This window comes from Salvelinus alpinus, chromosome 9 (assembly GCF_045679555.1).
Source record: "Salvelinus alpinus chromosome 9, SLU_Salpinus.1, whole genome shotgun sequence".
NCBI lineage: Eukaryota > Metazoa > Chordata > Actinopteri > Salmoniformes > Salmonidae > Salvelinus > Salvelinus alpinus.
The window spans coordinates 15,239,093-15,257,382 of NC_092094.1; the positions used below are offsets into that span (position 1 = coordinate 15,239,093).

General features: G+C 45.0%; 2 protein-coding genes across 10 annotated transcripts in view; both read right to left on the bottom strand.

The window, feature by feature from the left end:
- Positions 1-276: 276 nt before the first annotated feature.
- Positions 277-13,726, bottom strand: LOC139584372 (fibroblast growth factor receptor substrate 2-like). Of its 6 annotated transcripts, none has more exons than XM_071416115.1 (7): positions 13,591-13,726; positions 12,673-12,772; positions 12,431-12,522; positions 12,001-12,187; positions 10,765-10,884; positions 10,104-10,258; positions 277-1,925 (listed from the first exon to the last, which is right to left on the bottom strand). In XM_071416115.1, exons 3-7 carry the CDS (start codon positions 12,494-12,496, stop codon positions 801-803), a joined length of 1,653 nt encoding a protein of 550 aa, XP_071272216.1. In that variant the 5' UTR covers positions 12,497-12,522; positions 12,673-12,772; positions 13,591-13,726; the 3' UTR covers positions 277-800. The 6 variants fall into 6 exon arrangements, with proteins under 6 accessions (XP_071272216.1, XP_071272219.1, XP_071272218.1 ...); XM_071416118.1 differs by having other exon boundaries at positions 12,673-12,713; positions 13,591-13,685; XM_071416117.1 differs by having other exon boundaries at positions 12,673-12,767; positions 13,591-13,685.
- A 77-nt stretch (positions 13,727-13,803) lies between these two features.
- LOC139584370 (receptor-type tyrosine-protein phosphatase beta-like) overlaps positions 13,804-18,290 on the bottom strand; it is a 54,357-nt gene continuing 49,870 nt past the window's right edge. For all 4 annotated transcript variants that reach the window (XM_071416107.1, XM_071416106.1, XM_071416105.1 and 1 more), the window contains 5 exons: positions 18,133-18,255; positions 15,818-15,981; positions 15,391-15,526; positions 15,150-15,270; positions 13,804-14,742 (listed from right to left, as the gene is read on the bottom strand). In XM_071416107.1, the coding sequence (XP_071272208.1) occupies positions 14,720-14,742; positions 15,150-15,270; positions 15,391-15,526; positions 15,818-15,981; positions 18,133-18,255 (567 nt within the window). In that variant the 3' untranslated portion in view covers positions 13,804-14,719. The remainder of the gene's footprint in view (positions 14,743-15,149; positions 15,271-15,390; positions 15,527-15,817; positions 15,982-18,132; positions 18,256-18,290) is intronic.

An 18,290-nucleotide genomic window follows, 5' to 3' on the forward strand; every position in this document is an offset into this window, starting at 1 on the left:
CCTTGGTTGCGTTCCCCGCTCAGACGCTGCATGCATCAACCAATGGTGGCGTGCCACGTCATCTACCGTGCCGTCGTGCACCAGATTGTTAGAACCTATGTGGTTTACCAATATGTAAAATACCTATCCAGGCGTTATAAGATCTGGCATGCGTCAGCAATGCCTAGACAGAGGAACATGCCCTATGACATGCCATATATTCATATCTAGTTTAGTGCTAGGTCATCTAGGACTAGAGTTGGGGGGGGGGGGGCATTGATTGGTTGAAAACATAAAAACAGAACAGACATTTATTGTGCCAAAATCTAGTGTACATTGTCAGAAACATGTAGTGTACCATGTAATCCTCAGATACTGAAATTACAGCAGCAATGCATGTAGTGAATCATATCATTCAAAAATGCTAAATGGAATGCTTTGTTCAGTAATACTGATTTGTACCGGAGGGGGGGGGGGGGGGTTGGGTGAGGAGGAATGCAGTCCAGTCTTATTAACATAATAAACAACCCAAATGCACTGTAGAATGAGTGAAGGAGAAGAGGTATTATATTACCATAGGAATAAATTGGTATATCGCAAGTAAGTACCTACTTTGGTAACCAACCACACACAACAGAAAGTCTGTTTAAATCTCATTTAAGACCGATTTCTGGAGTCTCTTTGAATACATTTCCAATGTCTCCATGGCCTGTGTTTCTCTGTCTTTGTGTTTATTAAGAAAGTCCCCTGTGTAGACTGCCTTCACATGTTTTTTCTAAAGGGGTTCATAGTAGAAAAAGGTGCCAGAAGGATCTGTTCAGTCAGACAGTGCTTTTGGTGGGCAGCTCCGTACTATTGTGCCGCGTTTTCCTCGATGTTCCGTCGTCGCGCGGCCGAGCCTTCTGTAGGCTTGACATGGCGGCGGTGCGCTCGATGTCTATGAAGGCATAGAGCTCGGTACGGCGTGTGGGGGTGGTAGGCGGCAGCGGCGAGGTGGGGGTGCGGGGCGTGTGGGGGTTGCTGGTGTCCGAGGAGGCACCCTTGGCAGCTGCGGATGAAGAGGTGGTGGTAGATTCCATCTCCAACTCGATGTAGTTGAGCGTCTTGGGAGGCTCCTGACACAGCAGCCCCAACGGCCGGCGGAAGTCAAAGTTGAAGATGGTGTGGCGGCGTACCATGTCGGGGGCACAGCGAGCGCTGAGAGGAGCCGTCACATTCTCTGTGTTGACGTAGTTGTGGGAGGGTTCCATGGCCGAATGAGGGGGGTAGGCTGACAGGGGGTGGGAGTAGGAGTGGTGGTTGTAGCCGTTGAGGGATGGCGTCTTCAGCCCCCCCTGGCCGCCTCCATTGTTCTCCACCTGCTCGTTGCTGGGCTTGCGGGTCTCCCAGACGGGCGGCAGGGCCGGGAGGTTCTCATAGTCCAAGAGGGCCGTGCGTCGCTGGGCTGAGTTGTTGACATTCTGCAGGGTGTCGGGGGGCGTGCGGTGGAGGCGGGGGGCTGTTACTGGGGCAGTAACCCCGACAGAGGTGCCGTTGGAGTGTGTGTGGGGCGGCTGAGGCTGGCCCTCCAGTAGGGCTGGGGCCTCTGTGGCACAGTGTGTGTCCGTCTGGCTGTTAGTCTCCTCCTCTCCAAGATCCGGGGACTCTGGGTCCTCCCCTGCCTCCTCTCCATCTCCACCCCCAGTAGACTGCTTCCCCTTGGCCATCTTCTTCTGTACAGGGGTGGGTCCCAGCACAAAGCGCAACCCCAGGGGCTCCAGCAGTACCTGGGGCTCTTCCTGGAGCTGGGGCATGGGGGGCAGAGGCTCTGGTCTGGCTACCCGTGGAGGGGGAGGTGTAGGGGGACACTGGGACTGGCCTGAGTCGGGGCTGTCCAGAGGGGCTGGAACAGTCAGAGGGCTAGGCTGGTCATCCAGCAGACCTGTGGTGTTCACATAGGTGTGGATCTGTAGACGGATCAGGAGACGGGGTTAATATAACATCGTCATCACACCAACTCGGCAGCTTTTACATTAACTCATTATTACCCATCAATGTCACAAGTGGCACAGTGGATGTTCTCTTTAGTCTAGGACAGGGTTCTCAATTTAAATGAATATTATTTTGGCCAAGGGATCCATGGAATAAGTTTAGAGGGTGTAATACAACACAATGTAATCAGAGTCCAACATTATGGCTGGGGCCAGTAAAAACAATAACCAGTAACTTCTCCGCGCATTTTAACATTCCAGTTCCACATTTACCTGCTGTCGCAGTCCACCATTGAAGACTAGACTACACACGAAAAAGTCATGCTATTTGTATTTTAACAATATGATTGGCCATTCATTGAAGCACCACCACGCTCCCACGAGTCACAACTTCTCAAACAGTACATGAGTTGATTCCTTGACACAGCACACGAGAACAAAAAGTAGTGGCTTTAAAATATCAGCTTTAAATCTGCAACAACAAAAAATGTCTCTGCCCCATGACAAAATGTATAGAATGCAGGAAATAGCTTAGCTTGAAAACAGATTAATTTTTTTATGCTCTGGTGCAGGCCTTTAAAATGTTCCTTCCCAAGGCCCGTGCTTTGGTTCGTCCAGCCATGCACTGCCGGAGTAATAGTAAAACTCCTTATATGCCATTTTTATCTGTGTTCTGATTTTGAGAGGGTCCCTGTTGAATTTTCTTTCACAAAAAGGTGCCCCCAGACACAAAAGGTTTGAGAACCCCTGGTCTAGGAGACCTCAAAATGTGCTCTGCCAGACAACTCAAACATTTATATTGAGAGGTCTTGTTTCATCTACACTGTGTACAAAACATTAGGAACATCAGTTCTTTCCATGACAGACTGACCAGGGGAATCCAGGTGAAAACTATGATCCCTTATTGATGTCACTTGTTAAATCCACTTCAATCAGTGTAGACGAAGGGGAGGAGACAGGTTAAAGAAGGATTTGTAAGACTTGAGACAATTGAGACATGGATTGTGTGTATGCCATTCAGAGGGGAATGGGCCAGACAAAATATTTAAGTGCCTTTGCACGGGGTATGGTAGTAGGTGCCAAGCGCACCGGTTTGAGTGTGTCAAGAACTTCAACACAGCTGGGTTTTTCACGCTCAACAGTTTCCCATGTGTATCAAGAATGGTCCACCACCCAAAGGACATCCAACCAACTTGACACAACTGTGGGAAGCATTGGAATCAACATGGGCCAGCATCCCTGTGGAACACTTGACACCATGTAGAGTCCATGCCCCAACGAATTGAGACTGTTGTGAGGGCAAAAGGGGGTGCAACTCAATATTAGGAAGATGTTCCTAATGTTTTGTACACTCAGTATATAAAGCTATAGGGGCTGGAGTATTTCAGTGTGCTGGCCTTATTCTATTCCCTCAGATGTTAATGTGTTTGAAGGGAGTTTTCTGCCATTACATTTTTTGTGCGGGCTGCCTAAGCGTTATTTCAAGTCGCTTAAGTCCAAACAGTGTAACAAAAATAATAAATCAACGACTAAATCCAGTTATAAAGTATGCAGAAAGATAATTAACCTATATATTTTTTATAATATCTTTGAGAATAAAAAGGTGCTCCCGAGTGGAGCAGCGGTGTAAGGCACTACAGACCCTGGATCGATTCCAGACTGTATCACACCCGGCTGAGATTGGCCCAACGTCGTTAGGGTTCATTAGTTGTTGTTTTTTAAAGTATTTTTTTAATTTAACCTTTATTTAACCAGGTAGGCCAGTTGAGAACAAGTTCTCATTTACAACTGCAACCTGGCCAAGATAAAGCAAAGCAGTGCGACAAAAACAACAGAGTTACACATGGGATAAACAGACAAACAGTCAATAACACAATAGAAAAATCTATATACAGTGTGTGCAAATGTAGTAAGATTACGGAGATAAGGCAATAAATAGGCCATAGTGGCGAAATAATTACAATTTAGCATTGACACTGGAATGATAGATATGCAAGTAGAGATACTGGGGTACAAAAGAGCAAAAATACATAACAATATGGGGATGAGGTAGTTGGGTGGGCTTTTTACAGATGGGCTGTGTACAGGTGCAGTGATCGGTAAACTGCTCTGACAGCTGACTATTGAAGTTGGTGAGGGAGATAAGTCTCCAGCTTCAGCGATTTTTGCAATTCGTTCCAGTCATTGGCAGCAGAGAACCGGAAGGAAAGGCGGCCAAAGTAGGAGTTGGGGATGACCAGTGAAGTAAACCTGCTGGAGCGCGTGCTACGGGTGGGTGTTGCTATGGTGACCAGTGAGCTGAGATAAGGCGGAGCTTTACCTAGCAAAGACTTATAGATGACCTGGAGTCTGTGGGTTTGGCGACGAATATGAAGTGAGGGCCAGCCAACGAGAGTATACAAGTCGCAGTGGTGGGTAGTATATAGGGCTTTGGTGACAAAACAGATGGCACTGTGATAAACTACATCCAATTTGCTGAGTAGAGTGTTGGAGGCTTTTTTGTAAATGACATCGCTGAAGTCAAGGATCGGTAGGATAGTCAGTTTTACGAGGGTAGCAGCAGCAGCAAGAGCGACATCATTGATATATACAGAGAAAAGAGTCAGCCCGAGAATTTAACCCTGCGGCACCCCCATAGAGACTGCCAGAGGTCCGGGAAAACAGGCCCTCCGATTCGACACACTGAACTCTGAGAAGTAGTTGGTGAACAAGGCGAAGCAGTCATTTGAGAAACCAAGGCTGTTGAGTCTGCCGATAAGAATGCAGTGATTGACAGAGTCGAAAGCCTTGGCCAGGTCGATGAATACGGCTGCACAGTATTGTCTTTTATCGATGGCGGTAATGATATCATTTAGGACCTTGAGCGTAGCTTAGGTGCACCCATGACCAGCTCGGAAACCCGATTGCATAGCGGAGAAGGTACAGTGGGATTCGAAATGGTCGGTGATCTGTTATGTTAACTTGGCTTTCGAAGACTTTAGAAAGGCAGGGCAGGATGGATATACAGTTAAAGTCGGAAGTTTACATACACCTTAGCCAAATACATTTAAACTCAGTTTTTCACAATTCCTGACATTTAATCAGAGTAAAAATTCCCTGTCTTAGGTCAGTTAGGATCACCACTTATTTTAAGAATGTGAAAAGAATAATAGTACAGAGAATGATTTATTTCAGCTTTTATTTCTTTCACCACATTCCCAGTGGGTCAGAAGTTTACATACCAAAAACGAATTGAGTGTAGCATTGCCTTTAAAATTGCTTAACTTGGGTCAAATGTTTCAGGTAGCCTTCCACAAGCTTCCCAATTTTGGCCCATTATTCCTGACAGAGCTGGTGTAACTGAGTCAGGTTTGTAGGCCTCCTTGCTCGCACACACTTTTTCAGTTCTGCCCACAAATGTTCTATGGGATTGAGGTCAGGGCTTTGTGATGGCCACTCCAATACCTTGACTTTGTTGTCCTTAAGCCATTTTGCCACAACTTTGGAAGTATGCTTGGGGTCATTGTCCATTTGGAAGACCCAAGCATACCACCCTGCATACCACTGCTGGCTTGCTTCTGAAGCTAAGCAGGGTTGGTCCTGGTCAGTCCCTGGATGGGAGACCAGGTGCTGCTGGAAGTGGTGTTGGAGGGCCAGTAGGAGGCACTCTTTCCTCTGGTCTAAACAAAGATCCCAATGCCCCAGGGCAGTGATTGGGGACACTGCTCTGTGTAGGGTGCTGTCTTTCGGATGGGACGTTAAACGGGTGTCCTGACTCTCTGAGGTCATTAAAGATCCCATGGCACTTATCGTAAGAGTAGGGGTGTTAACCCCGGTGTCCTGGCTAAATTCCCAATCTGGCCCTCAACCATCAAGGTCACCTAATAATCCCCATACAATTGGCTCATTCATCCCCCTCCTCTCCCCTGTAACTATTCCCCAGGTCGTTGCTGCAAATGAGAACGTGTTCTCAGTCAACTTACCTGGTAAAATAACGGTAAAAAAAAAATTAAAAATTAAAAATTTGCGACCAAGCTTTAACTTCCTGACTGATGTCTTGAGATGTTGCTTCAATATATCCACATAACTTTCCTCCCTCATGATGGCATCTATTTTGTGAAGTACACCAGTCCCTCCTGCAGCAAAGCACCCCCACAACATGATGCTGCCACCCCCGTGCTTCACAGTTGAGATGGTGTTCTTCGGCTTGCAAGCGTCCCCCTTTTTCCTCCAAACATAACGATGGTCATTATGGCCAAACAATTCTATTTTTGTTTCATCAGACCAGAGGACATTTCTCAAAAGTACGATCCTTGTCCAAATGTGCAGTTGCAAACCGTAGTTTGGCTTTTTTATATCGGTTTTGGAGCAGTGGCTTCTTCCTTGCTGAGCGGCCTTTCAGATTATGTCGATATAGGACTTGTATACTGTGGATATAGATACTTTTGTACCCGTTTCCTCCAGCATCTTCACAAGGGCCTTTGCTGATGTTCTGGGATTGATTTGCATTTTTCACACTAAAGTACGTTCATCTCTAGGAGACAGAACGCGTCTCCTTCCTGAGCGGTATGACTGCTGCGTGGTCCCATGGTGTTTATACTTGCGTACTATTGTTTGTACAGATGGACGTGGTACCTTCAGGCGTTTGGAAATTGCTCCCAAGGATGAACCAGACTTGGAGGTCTACAATTTTTTTTCTGAGGTCTTGGCTGATTTCTTTTGATTTTCCCATGATGTCAAGCAAAGAGGCACTGAGTTTGAAGGTAGGCCTTGAAATACATCAACAGGTACACCTCCAATTGACTTAAATGATGTCAATTCGCCTATCAGAAGCTTCTAAAGCCATGACATAATTTTCTGGAATTTTCCAAGCTGTTTAAAGGCACAGTCAACTTAATGTATGTAAACTTCTGACCCACTGGAATTGTGATACAGTGAATTATAAGTGAAATAATCTCTCTGTAAACAATTGTTGGGAAAATTACTTGTGTCATGCACAAAGTAGATTTGCCAAAACTATATTTTGTTCACAAAAAATTTGTGGAGTGGTTGAAAAACTAGTTTTAATAACTCCAACCTAAGTGTATGTAAACTTCCGACTTCAACTGTAGGTCTATAACAGTTTGGGTCTAGAGTGTCTCCCCCTTTGAAGAGGGGGATGACCGCGGCAGCTTTCCAATCTCTAGGGATCTCAGACGATACGAAAGTGAGGTTGAACAGGCTAGTAATTGCGGTTGCAACAATTGTGGCGGATCATTTTAGAAAGAGAGGGTCCAGATTGTCTAGCCCAGATGATTTGTATGGGTCAACATTTTGCAGCTCTTTCAGAACATCTGCTATCTGGATTTGGGTGAAGGAGAAGCGATTGGGGGCTTGTGCAAGTTGCTGCGGGGGGTGCAGAGCTGTTGGCCGGGGTAGGGGTAGCCAGGTGGAAAGCATGGCCAGCCGATTATCGTGGATTTATCGGTGGTGACATTGCTTCCTAGCCTCAGTGCAGTGGGCAGCTGGGAGGAGGTGCTCTTATTCTCCATGGACTTTACAGTGTCCCAGAACATGTTGGAGTTTGTGCTGCAGGATGCAAATTTCTGTTTAGAAAAGCTAGCCTTAGCTTTCCTAACTGATTGTGTATATTGGTTCCTAACGTCCCTGAAAAGTTGCATATCACGGGGGTTATTCGATGCTAATGCAGTACGCCACAGGATGTTTTTGTGCTGGTCAAGGGCAGTCAGGTCTGGAGTGAACCAAGGGCTATATCTGTTCTTAGTTCTACATTTTTTGAATGGGGCATGCTTATTGAAGATGGTGATGAAAGCACTTTTAAAGAATAACCAGGCATCCTCCACTGACGGGATGAGGTCAATATCCTTCCAGGATACCCAGGTCGATTAGAAAGGCCTGCTCGCTGAAGTGTTTTAGGGAGCGTTTGACAGTGATGAGGGGTGGTCGTTTGACCGCAGACCCATTACGGACGCAGGCAATGAGGCTGAGATCCTGGTTGAAGACAGCAGAGGTGTATTTAGAGGGCAGGTTGGTCAGGATGATATCTATGAGGGTGCCCGTGTTTACAGATTTGGTGTTGTACCTGGTAGGTTCATTGATCATTTGTGTGAGATTGAGGGCATCTAGCTTAGATTGTAGGACGGCCGGGGTGTTAAGCATATCCCAGTTTAGGTCACCTAACAGTACGAACTCTGAAGATAAATGGGGGGCAATCAATTCGCATATGGAGTCCAGGGCACAACTGGGGGCTGAGGGGGGTCTATAACAAGCGGCAACGGTGAGAGACTTACTTCTGGAAAGGAGGATTTTTAGAAGTAGAAGCTCGAACTGTTTGGGCACAGACCTGGATAGCATGACAGAACTCTGCAGGCTATCTCTGCAGTAGATTGCCACCCCGCCCCCTTTGGCAGTTCTATCTTGGCAGAAAATGTTATAGTTAGGGATGGAAATTTCAGGATATTTGGTGGCCTTTCTAAGGATTCAGACACGACTAGGACATCGGGTTGGCGGAGTGTGCTAAAGCAGTGAGTAAAACAAACTTAGGGAGGAGGCTTCTGATGTTAACATGCATGAAACCAAGGCTTTTACGGTTACAGAAGTCAACAAATGATAGCGCCTGGGGAATAGGTGTGGTACTGGGGTCTACAGGGCCTGGGTTAACCTCTACATCACCAGAGGAACAGAGGAGGAGTAGGATAAGGATACGACTAAAGGCTATAAGAACTGGTCGTCTAATGAGTTGGGAACAGAGAATAAAAGGAGCAGATTTTTGGGCGCGGTAAAATAGATTCAGGGCATAATGTACAGACAAGGGTATGGTAGGATGTGAGTACAGTGGAGATAAACCTAGGCATTGAGTGACAATGAGAGAGGTTTAATCTCTGGTGGGACCAGTTAGGCCTGGTGAGGTCTCCGCATGTGTGGGTGGTGGGACAAAAGAGCTATCTAAGGCAAGGTGAGCAGGACTGAGGGCTCTACAGTGAAATAAAACAAATAAGGACTAGCCGAGACAGCAGTAGACAAGGCATATTGACATTAGAGAGGGGCATATTGACATTAGAGAGAGGCTTAAAGCAGTCACAGGTGTTGATCAGGAGAACTAAGACAACAATGGGTAAATGGCGATGAATGGGCAGAGCGGGTCAGTTATGGACATACAGGACCTGAGTTCGAGGCTGGGGCCGACAGATAAACAAAATGGGGTACCATGAAGATGGGTCTTTGGCGACATCGCAAAGGAAAAGCCCGTTGAGACCACGTCAGCAGACGAGTCGTGATGGATCGGCGGGACTCCGCGTCGACAACAAAGGGTCCAGGACAATTGGCAAAAGAGGGATTGTTGCCCTAGAATTAGCTGGTATATGGGCCTAGCTCGTGGCTAGCTCAGGGCTAACTGGTGCTTGCTTCGGGACAGAGGCATTAGCTAACAGTAGCCACTCGGTAGCAGCTAGCTAGATGCGATGATCCGGTGTAATGATCCAGAGCAGCAGGAATCCGGTGATGTGGTAGGGAGAAGCAGTCCGATATGCTCTGGGTTGATATCGCACTGTGCAGACTGGCATGTATTGTCCCAGCTAAAGCTGGTGGTGTCCGAGCTAAAAGGTGAAGACCACTAGCCGTGGCTAACAAAGAATAGTAGCTAGTTAGCTGACGGAGGTTTCAGTTATAAGGAATAAAAATAGCAGATCCGTACCACATTGGGTAAGGCGGGTTGCAGGAAAGTATATTTTGTTCATAGATAGAAAGTGAGATTAAAATGTATACAAGAAAAAAAAGAGGCTATTTACACGGGATAAGACAAAGACAATAACAACACACGACCGACTGCTACGCCATCTTGGAATGTAGAATTGTGAATAAGAATTTGTTCTTAACTGATTTGCCTAGTTAAATAAAAGGTACAAAATAAAAAAAGATGTGAAAATTCCCAAAACAATTAATTTAGCAGTACAGATTTAGTTATGTTTGATCAAAAGAACACAGCATTAGCCATGGCAAAATGCATAGAATTGCAGGAAATGAGCTTACAAATGCAATAATGTATCTACACAGCCAAGATGGGGGCGTCTAAAATGTTCCTTAAAATTCAGCCACGTCTGCCAAGCCCCCGACCTCCACCCAAGCCCCCTTTTATCCAGAAAAAAACTCTAGTTTGGTTTTGAGTTGCTCTCTCACCGCATCATCAGCCACTAGCAGGGGGTGTGAGGACTCCTCTCCCACCGAGGGCAGGCGGGTGCTGGCCACAGACGGGTGGCGCGTGGAGGGGGTGTCGCCCACCGAAGGGATCCGGGTGACACCATTGGGCATGGTGGGGACAGAGTAGCCCAGAGCTAGATTGACATAGAGAAGGGAAGAACTGGGGGGGGTCAGTGGGGACAATGTCCCAGAGTCTATTTGGAATAGGCCATTTCCTTCTCGATAAGCTAAACTATATATAGAATAGGTAGCCTAAACTTTTCAACTATAGTAGATTGACATATGCTAGTGATTGGCTGAGGAAAAGTAAACGTGGACAGTTATTCTAACATGTTCAAAGAGCACATCAGAATTCGGTAAGGACCGCACATTGTTGCATCCTCGACTTGCATGTTCTGTTAATATGAATTACCATATTCTAAATGTGATTTCTGTCATTCTGAGAACTGGGGGGAAATGCTCTAATCAGGTTACGCACCCAATGCAGGTCCAGTACGTTTCTCAAATGTCCGGCAACACGGAAATCATATATATTTCCGTGTTGTATATATATGGCAATGGGCATTTCGGGTCATTGCAAGTATGGGAAGAAGTATTCATAATTGGGCCAGTTCTAGTTGTAGGATGAATAAGGTCTTACCAGTCTGGTGGTTGGCCTCCAGCACGGCCTCCTCCACCACACTGATGCTGTGGCTGTGCATTACCTCCTGCAGTATATTGAAGATCTCCTCTGCCCGCGCACACTTGAAGGCAAAGATCCCTAAAGACACACAAACAAACGCAAAGACAAGAAACAAATAAAACACAGTCAAACTGCAGTCAAAACAGTCAAATTGCAGTAAAAAAACAACTCAGGAATCACATATGTGCGCACGACCGCAATACAGACAATTGAGACGCACAACCATTATCAGAACTGCTTAGACCTTCATGTTTACAAAAGGTTTGTACATTTATCGGGTCTTCGAACCTATGCCCTTGTCTACCTTGTGATCACTGATCTAAATGGACTGGGTAGGGGAAGGCAACAGAACGGTAGAGATAAAGGACAAGGAAAAGATAGCAAAATATCAAGAAGGAACACATTAGGAACTACCATAAGTACAGCATAACAATAGTGACAAACTAACTAACACTGCATAATGCACAAAGAGAAAACACAAAACACACAGCTATGCTCTACTTGTGCAAAAAAAAAAAAAAAAAAATCCCAGTCAAACACAGCACAACACAGAGTCAGACACAGGCATCAATACTGTAACCACAGAAACAGAATCACTAAAATGGACATCCAATCCATACTTAAGTCAATGATGCCATAATAATTATATTTCTGACTAATATTTCTGGTAATCACAGTATTATGTCATTCATCATCACAACATGAGGTGGGAACACAATGAGCCTGACTTACCATAGTAAGCCAACCCATAGCCAACCCCTAGTAACCACCCCCCCTGTCCCAACCCCCATCTCTCCCGCCACCAGACCTCATCCTTTTGAAAGCATGGATGGAGTCCAAAAATAACCACACAGACATTTTTGTTATTGGCATTGCAGCATAATCAATGACCGGTCCAAGTCAATATATCAACAACAAGCTGATGTTGTTGGGGCCTAATGACCTAGTTGCAGATGTGATTCAATGTATACTGATGTTTACCATGGTTCATGTTAGATCCACAACACTGTGTATAAAATTTTCAACATTATTACACCTTTGTATGTATAGTCCTGCCCAGGCAGCTGAGGCACCACATACGTTAGTTAGCTTTGGAGTGACATAAGCTGAGAATGGTACTTGAAAATGACAAAATCAACTAATAAAATAGGTTAAAACAATAATTGTGTGGAATGGAAATCTCAATTAGTTGACCTGGTCCCGTCTTGCAGCGGTGGCCGCTCTCGAAGGAGAAGAGGTTGGAGTCGTAGCCATAGCGACGCAGGCACATGTAAGGCCACCTAACATCGTCACGGCGATGGGTGTGGAGGACCAGCTCTGCCTCCGTCAGCTCCATCACGCCCGAGCCCAGCTCGTTCCCATCGTCATCCACGTTTATCACCTGGCAACAGAACAATAACTTTAGACAACAGTCACTCTGTGTCAGTCAATACAAACATGTCTACACTGCAATGCACTGAAGATGGTATTCATTGTGAAACCAATATTTCCCATTAATTTAATTCAGGTGGGAAGTCTACAGATTGTTTTTTACGAAACCTGTCATACCTAGAATTTGGGTTGACTCAGCTTGGCAATGGCCCACCATTGAAGTAGGATTGTTGTAACAGATCAAGAGACCAACCTTAAATTTGGTTTGATGATTATCTGGGATTGACTCCTTCTCTGGACAGCTCAAGCAGCTTCCCATGGCTTCTTCAGAGCACCATCTGATGTCTGGGGGATAAGGTATGTGAAACCATAAGAGCCAATACAGTGTCAGTGTGTGAATGCACATCATGGAATTGTAGTTAGCTACATTTGATTGATGTGAAAGAGACAAACTGACCTTACAAACTCTTTATTAACAGAGGGTTTCTTTCTTACCTAGATCCAGCCACCAGTATCCCTGGTTCTTTCCTCCGAGGCTGAGGAGGAGCAGTCATGATGCTTTATCTGCTATGCCAACATAAAATGTGGGCCTGCCCTGCACACATTTAGTTTACTGTCAGCCAAGTTAGGTAGCTAGCTGGACGAATACATTTGACAACTGATGATCTAGCAAGCTAGTTTGTGATACAATTGGAGTTAGTTAGCTAGTTAGCCTTTGTGTCTTCCAAGTTAAAACATTTAACGTTCGCTAGTTAGGAAAGCTAAATAGCTAGCTACGGTGGCTAACTCCATTGTAGTAGCATGGGCCAAAGCTTTTTTTAAATGAGATCAGATTACAAGGTTTTGACTCAGTTACATTATTGATATGAAACGGTATGACTAATAAAATAGTTCATTTAGCGTTCGTATCTTCATCTATTGGTAAGACGTGGTGTGGACAAACTAGCGTAGCACCTTCATGTGTAGCTTTCTGGCTAACTAGTTAGCTAGCTCTCCGCACTCGTGAAGTCTGTGGTTAAGTCCTAACTTTACTAGCCAAGATAACTAACGTTAGCTAGCTAATTAGTAATTGGTCAAAAACAAATCTAAATCAAATGCATCTCTTTGCTAATACATTAACGGATACCCACGAGTCCCTGGCAAATGGATGGGGTAGTTCTTCCAAACGTTTCAGACACAAACGATCGCAACCAAGCTAGCTAGCTCTGCTGTCGCATATTAAGCTAGCGTTAGCCTGTTGTGTTAGCTCAACTCCACCATCCTTCCTCTGGGTTGCTAAAGCGCCAAAAAAAACAATCACAACTTCTTCCAAAGGTGGCTACCATTCTTGTTTTCGAACGCAAATTGATGTAATCCCATGTATAATCTTTTATGTCTCGATATAGAGTGGAACAATAAAATAAGCTATTTTACCTTAGTCGCACCGTCTTTTAGCTAACGTTATGTATGTAGCTAGCTAGCTGGCCAGCTACATCACAGCAACTTGGCTAAACTTCCGAGAGTTTGAGGCAATCGAGGTTTGTGACTCTTGTGGCCTCCCACCAAATCATGACTCCAGCATACATCAATATTGACAATGAATCATAGATAAATTAATAATATGAATAAAAAATGATATCAATTATATTTTTCCAGTTATGTAAGTATTTTATTGAAACACTTGAAGAATATATTAATTCCCTCATCTTGATATGATTACAGGCTTACATTGATTGCAACATGGGAAAACTACATACAGTAACTACTATCATTTGTGTAACGATTCACAGAATCCAATCACTCACTCATATGATTACAGTCATGTTGACAATGTAGGGTTGTGGATTTTCAGATGTGTGATTTGTAGTTCCATGACATGATGATAAAATACATCATTCTTATTTTACATAGCCTACACACAAATGTGGATCGCACAACATACACGGTGTGCTTTCATAACGCATATGATAATCCTTTTTTATATTCAAGCGATATATCACACTTATACAATATCTACAAATACATGTATAATGTGTTCATCTACATACATATATCATATATTTATGTATGTCCTCAGTGCTTATGAAAATAAGTGTAACTTCAAACAGAAATCATTTTTGTCTAACATTTTAGAAAAGTGACTTGTGAATGTTACAGTAGCCTATACACTTATTGAATATGTGAATACTGTTATAGGAATTTGATTTATGTATTATCAGATTTTTTACAGTTTTTGGTGTATAATGTTTTTTGGTCTGTGCCACATAATAATGTGGAAATGATAGCTTAACAAAAAAAAAGAAAAAACTGTGTACAAATGCCAATAATGCAAATGTATAGCATATACACAAACACACAGATATAAGACATGTATATACAATTCAGTTAAACTTCATATTATATGATATAATTAAATAGCTATACATTTTACTATATAATATCTGGAAAGAACAATCAACAAAAATAGTAGAAAAATAAAATTGCCACGTATCCCTGCAGTGCTATACTTGTGAAAGTACAAACTGCTTTCTTTTTCTCTCTCCTTCAGTAGTCCTTACAATCTTTAATGCCTGGCATATACCATATCTGTAGGCAAAAAAACAAACAAAAAATATAATTTGTGATGACATCCAACTACAAAACCTCCTAGATATGTGCTACCGTAGCTGCATTGTGTGTTTGAAAGGGTTGCTTAAGTAACCTGGTCTTATACACTGTATGTGTTGTAGCCATCTCTACTATCGTTGCCATGTCATACACATTTGCTACACTAGGATAGTGGGTTTGATTCCCGGGACCACACATACATAAGTCGCTTTGGATAAAAGCATTTGCTAAATGGCGTATATTATATTACTAACACAGACAGGAGTTGGCTAAGCACAAACAGACTGGACCATGCACCAGGCTAATATTTGAAAGAATAGATCATCTGTGATGTCTTCCAATGATGAACTACAATACAGAGAGTTCTAAGGAATGTGAGGGCTTACCTCGTTGGGGGTCAGGGTTCACATTCTCATAGATTGGGTAGAGGGGGTTCTCCTGCTCACTGCGAAGCTTCCTGGCTCGGAGGACGTCCCTCACACACTGGTGCAGGTAAGCATACTGGCACTTGAAAGAAAATTAACACATCCAGAAATATAACTGTTATTACAGGATATGTTATTACATAACATGGGTTCTGGGGTTCACACACACACACAGCCAGTGGACCCCCACAGACAGTCTCACCTCAGTCTGAACCATGTGTGAGCGGTGGAGGCGCAGGTCGAAGACAGCTCCGTAGATGTCCACTATGTCCTTGGTGTCCAGCTGCTGCAGCACTCTGTCCAGGGATATGAAGGTGCCTGTGCGGCCCACGCCAGCACTGTCATAGGGAGGAGAGGGAGAGGGTGAGAGAGAGAGAGAAAGAAAGAGAGAGAAGGTCAGAGGCCAGATAAAATGTAGTCACACTACCCAAACGGAGAGGGTAAATAGAATTTGACTACATCATTTCAGTCAATTTCTTTTGAACTGAAATGGAACTGACCTGAACCCTGGTCATTACTGCATGCTGTAGCTATAACTGTTTCTTCAGGGAGGACAATACACTATATCTCAGTTTGTCCTAGAGTGTTGTTTTGTGTTGAATGGGGGACCTAGGGAGTTGGGGACCCACCTGCAGTGAGCCACGGTAGCCCCAGACCCAGAGGTCCTGTTGATGTAGTCCCTGACAGTCCTGACAAACTGGATGAGTGACTGGGTGGTCTCTGGGACGCCGTGGTCAGGCCACACCGTGTAGTGGAACTGACGCACCACCCTGGAGTAGTTCAACTGGTCCTCCTGCATGGAAGACAGGACACAGCTGGAAAGAAAGACTTACTAGGGGCTGACTACACTCTTAGAAAAAACCTAAAAGGGTTCTTCAGCTGTCCCCATAGGATAACCCTTTGAAGAACCATTTTTGGTTCCAGGTAGAACCCTTTTGATTTCCATTTAGAACCCTTTCCACAGAGGGTTCTACATGGAACCCCAAATAGTTCTACCTGGAACCAAATAGGGCTCTCCTATGTGGACAGCCGAAGATCCCTTTTAGAACCCTTTTTTCTAAGAGTGTACACACAGCTAGCTACTTATTCAACACCATAGTGCCCTCAAAGGACCCCGGGACTAAACACCTCCCTCTGCAACTGGATCCTGGACTTCCTGACGGGCCGCCCCCAGGTGGTAAGGGTAGGTAACAACACATCCGCCACGCTGATCCTCAACACAGGGGCCCCTCAGGGGTGCGTGCTCAGCCCCCTCCTGTATTCCCTGTTCACTCATGACTACGCGGCCAGGCATGACTCCAACACCATCATTAAATTTGACGATGACGGGGCCTCCCGGGTGGCGCAGTGGTCTAAGGCACTGCATCGCAGTGCTAGCTGTGCCACCAGAGACTCTGGGTTCGAGCCCAGGCTCTGTCGCAGCCGGCCGCGACCGGGAGGTCCATGGGCCGACGCACAATTGGCCTAGCGTCGTCCGGGTTAGGGAGGGTTTGGCCGGTAGGGATATCCTTGTCTCATTGCGCACTAGCGACTCCTGTGGCGGGCCGGGCGCAGTGCGCGCTGACCAGGTCGCTAGGTGTACGGTGTTTCCTCCGACACATTGGTGCGGCTGGCTTCCGGGTTGGAGGCGCGCTGTGTTAATAAGCAGTGCGGCTTGGTTGGGTTGTGTTTCGGAGGACGCATGGCTCTCGACCTTCGTCTCTCCCGAGCCCGTACGGGAGTTGTAGCGATGAGACAAGACAGTAACTACTAACAATTGGATACCACGAAAAAGGGGGTATTTTTTTTAATTTTTTTTTAAATTGCCAATGACACAACAGTGACAACAACGAGACCGCCTATAGGGAGGTCAGAGACCTGGCCGTGTAGTGCCAGGACAACAACCTCTCCCTCAACGTGATCAAGACAAAGGAGATGATTGTGGACTACAGGAAAAAGAGGACCGAGCACGCCCCCATTCTCATCGACAGGGCTGCAGTGGAGCAGGTTGAGAGCTTCAAGTTCCTTTGTGTCCACATCACCAACAAACTAACATGGTCCATGCACACCAAGACTATTCCCCCTCAGGAGACTGAAAAGATTTGGCATGGGTCCTCAGATCCTCAAAAGGTTCTGCAGCTGAACCATCGAGAGCATCCTGACCGGTGTCATCACTGCCTGGTATGGCAACCGCAAGGCACTATAGAGGGTAGTGCGGATGGCCCAGTACATCACTGGGGCCAAGCCTCCTGCCATCCAGGACCTCTATACAAGGCGGTGTCAGAGGAAGGCCCTAAAAATTGTCAAAGACTCCAGCCACCCTAGTCATAGACTGTTCTCTCTGCTACCGCACGGCAAGCGGTACCGGAGCGCCAAGTCTAGGTCCAAGAGGCTTCTAAACAGCTTCTATTCCCAAGCCATAAGACTCCTGAACATCTAGTCAAATGGCTATCCAGACGACTTGCATTGCCCACACCTCCCCTCTCCACACCACTGCCACTCTCTGTTGTCATCTATGCATAGTCACTTTAATAACTCTACCTACATGTACAAATTACCTCAACTAACCGGTGCGCCTGCACATTGACTCTGTACCGGCACACCCCTGTATATATTGTTATTTTTTACTGCTGCTCTTTAATTACTTGTTACTTTGATCTCTTATTCTTATCCATATTTTTTGGGAAACTGCACTGGTGGTTAGGGGCTCGTAAGTAAGCATTTCACTGTATTCTGCACATGTGACTAATAAAATTTGATTTGATTTTTGATTTGATTTACTATACTGTAGTCTGTCACATATGATATATCAAGACAGCATTAGGTGAAGACATGGTCATATTTCAATATGTTAAAATCCAATCACTACTATGTATGAAACTGTATATAAGGCCAACACACAATATATAACTTTCTACATAACAACCTGGTATTTTTTAAATCAGTGAGTGTCATCCACACTCACGCTACAGATCTTGAATTCCCGTATAGTCCATTCTGGCAGCACAGATTCAGACAACATCTGAACTATGAGGTCTCCGTAATACAGAGGGTCCTGGTCGAAGGGCCAGTAGTGATCACACTTTACCTGGAAACACATGGATAATAACATTGTAAATACAC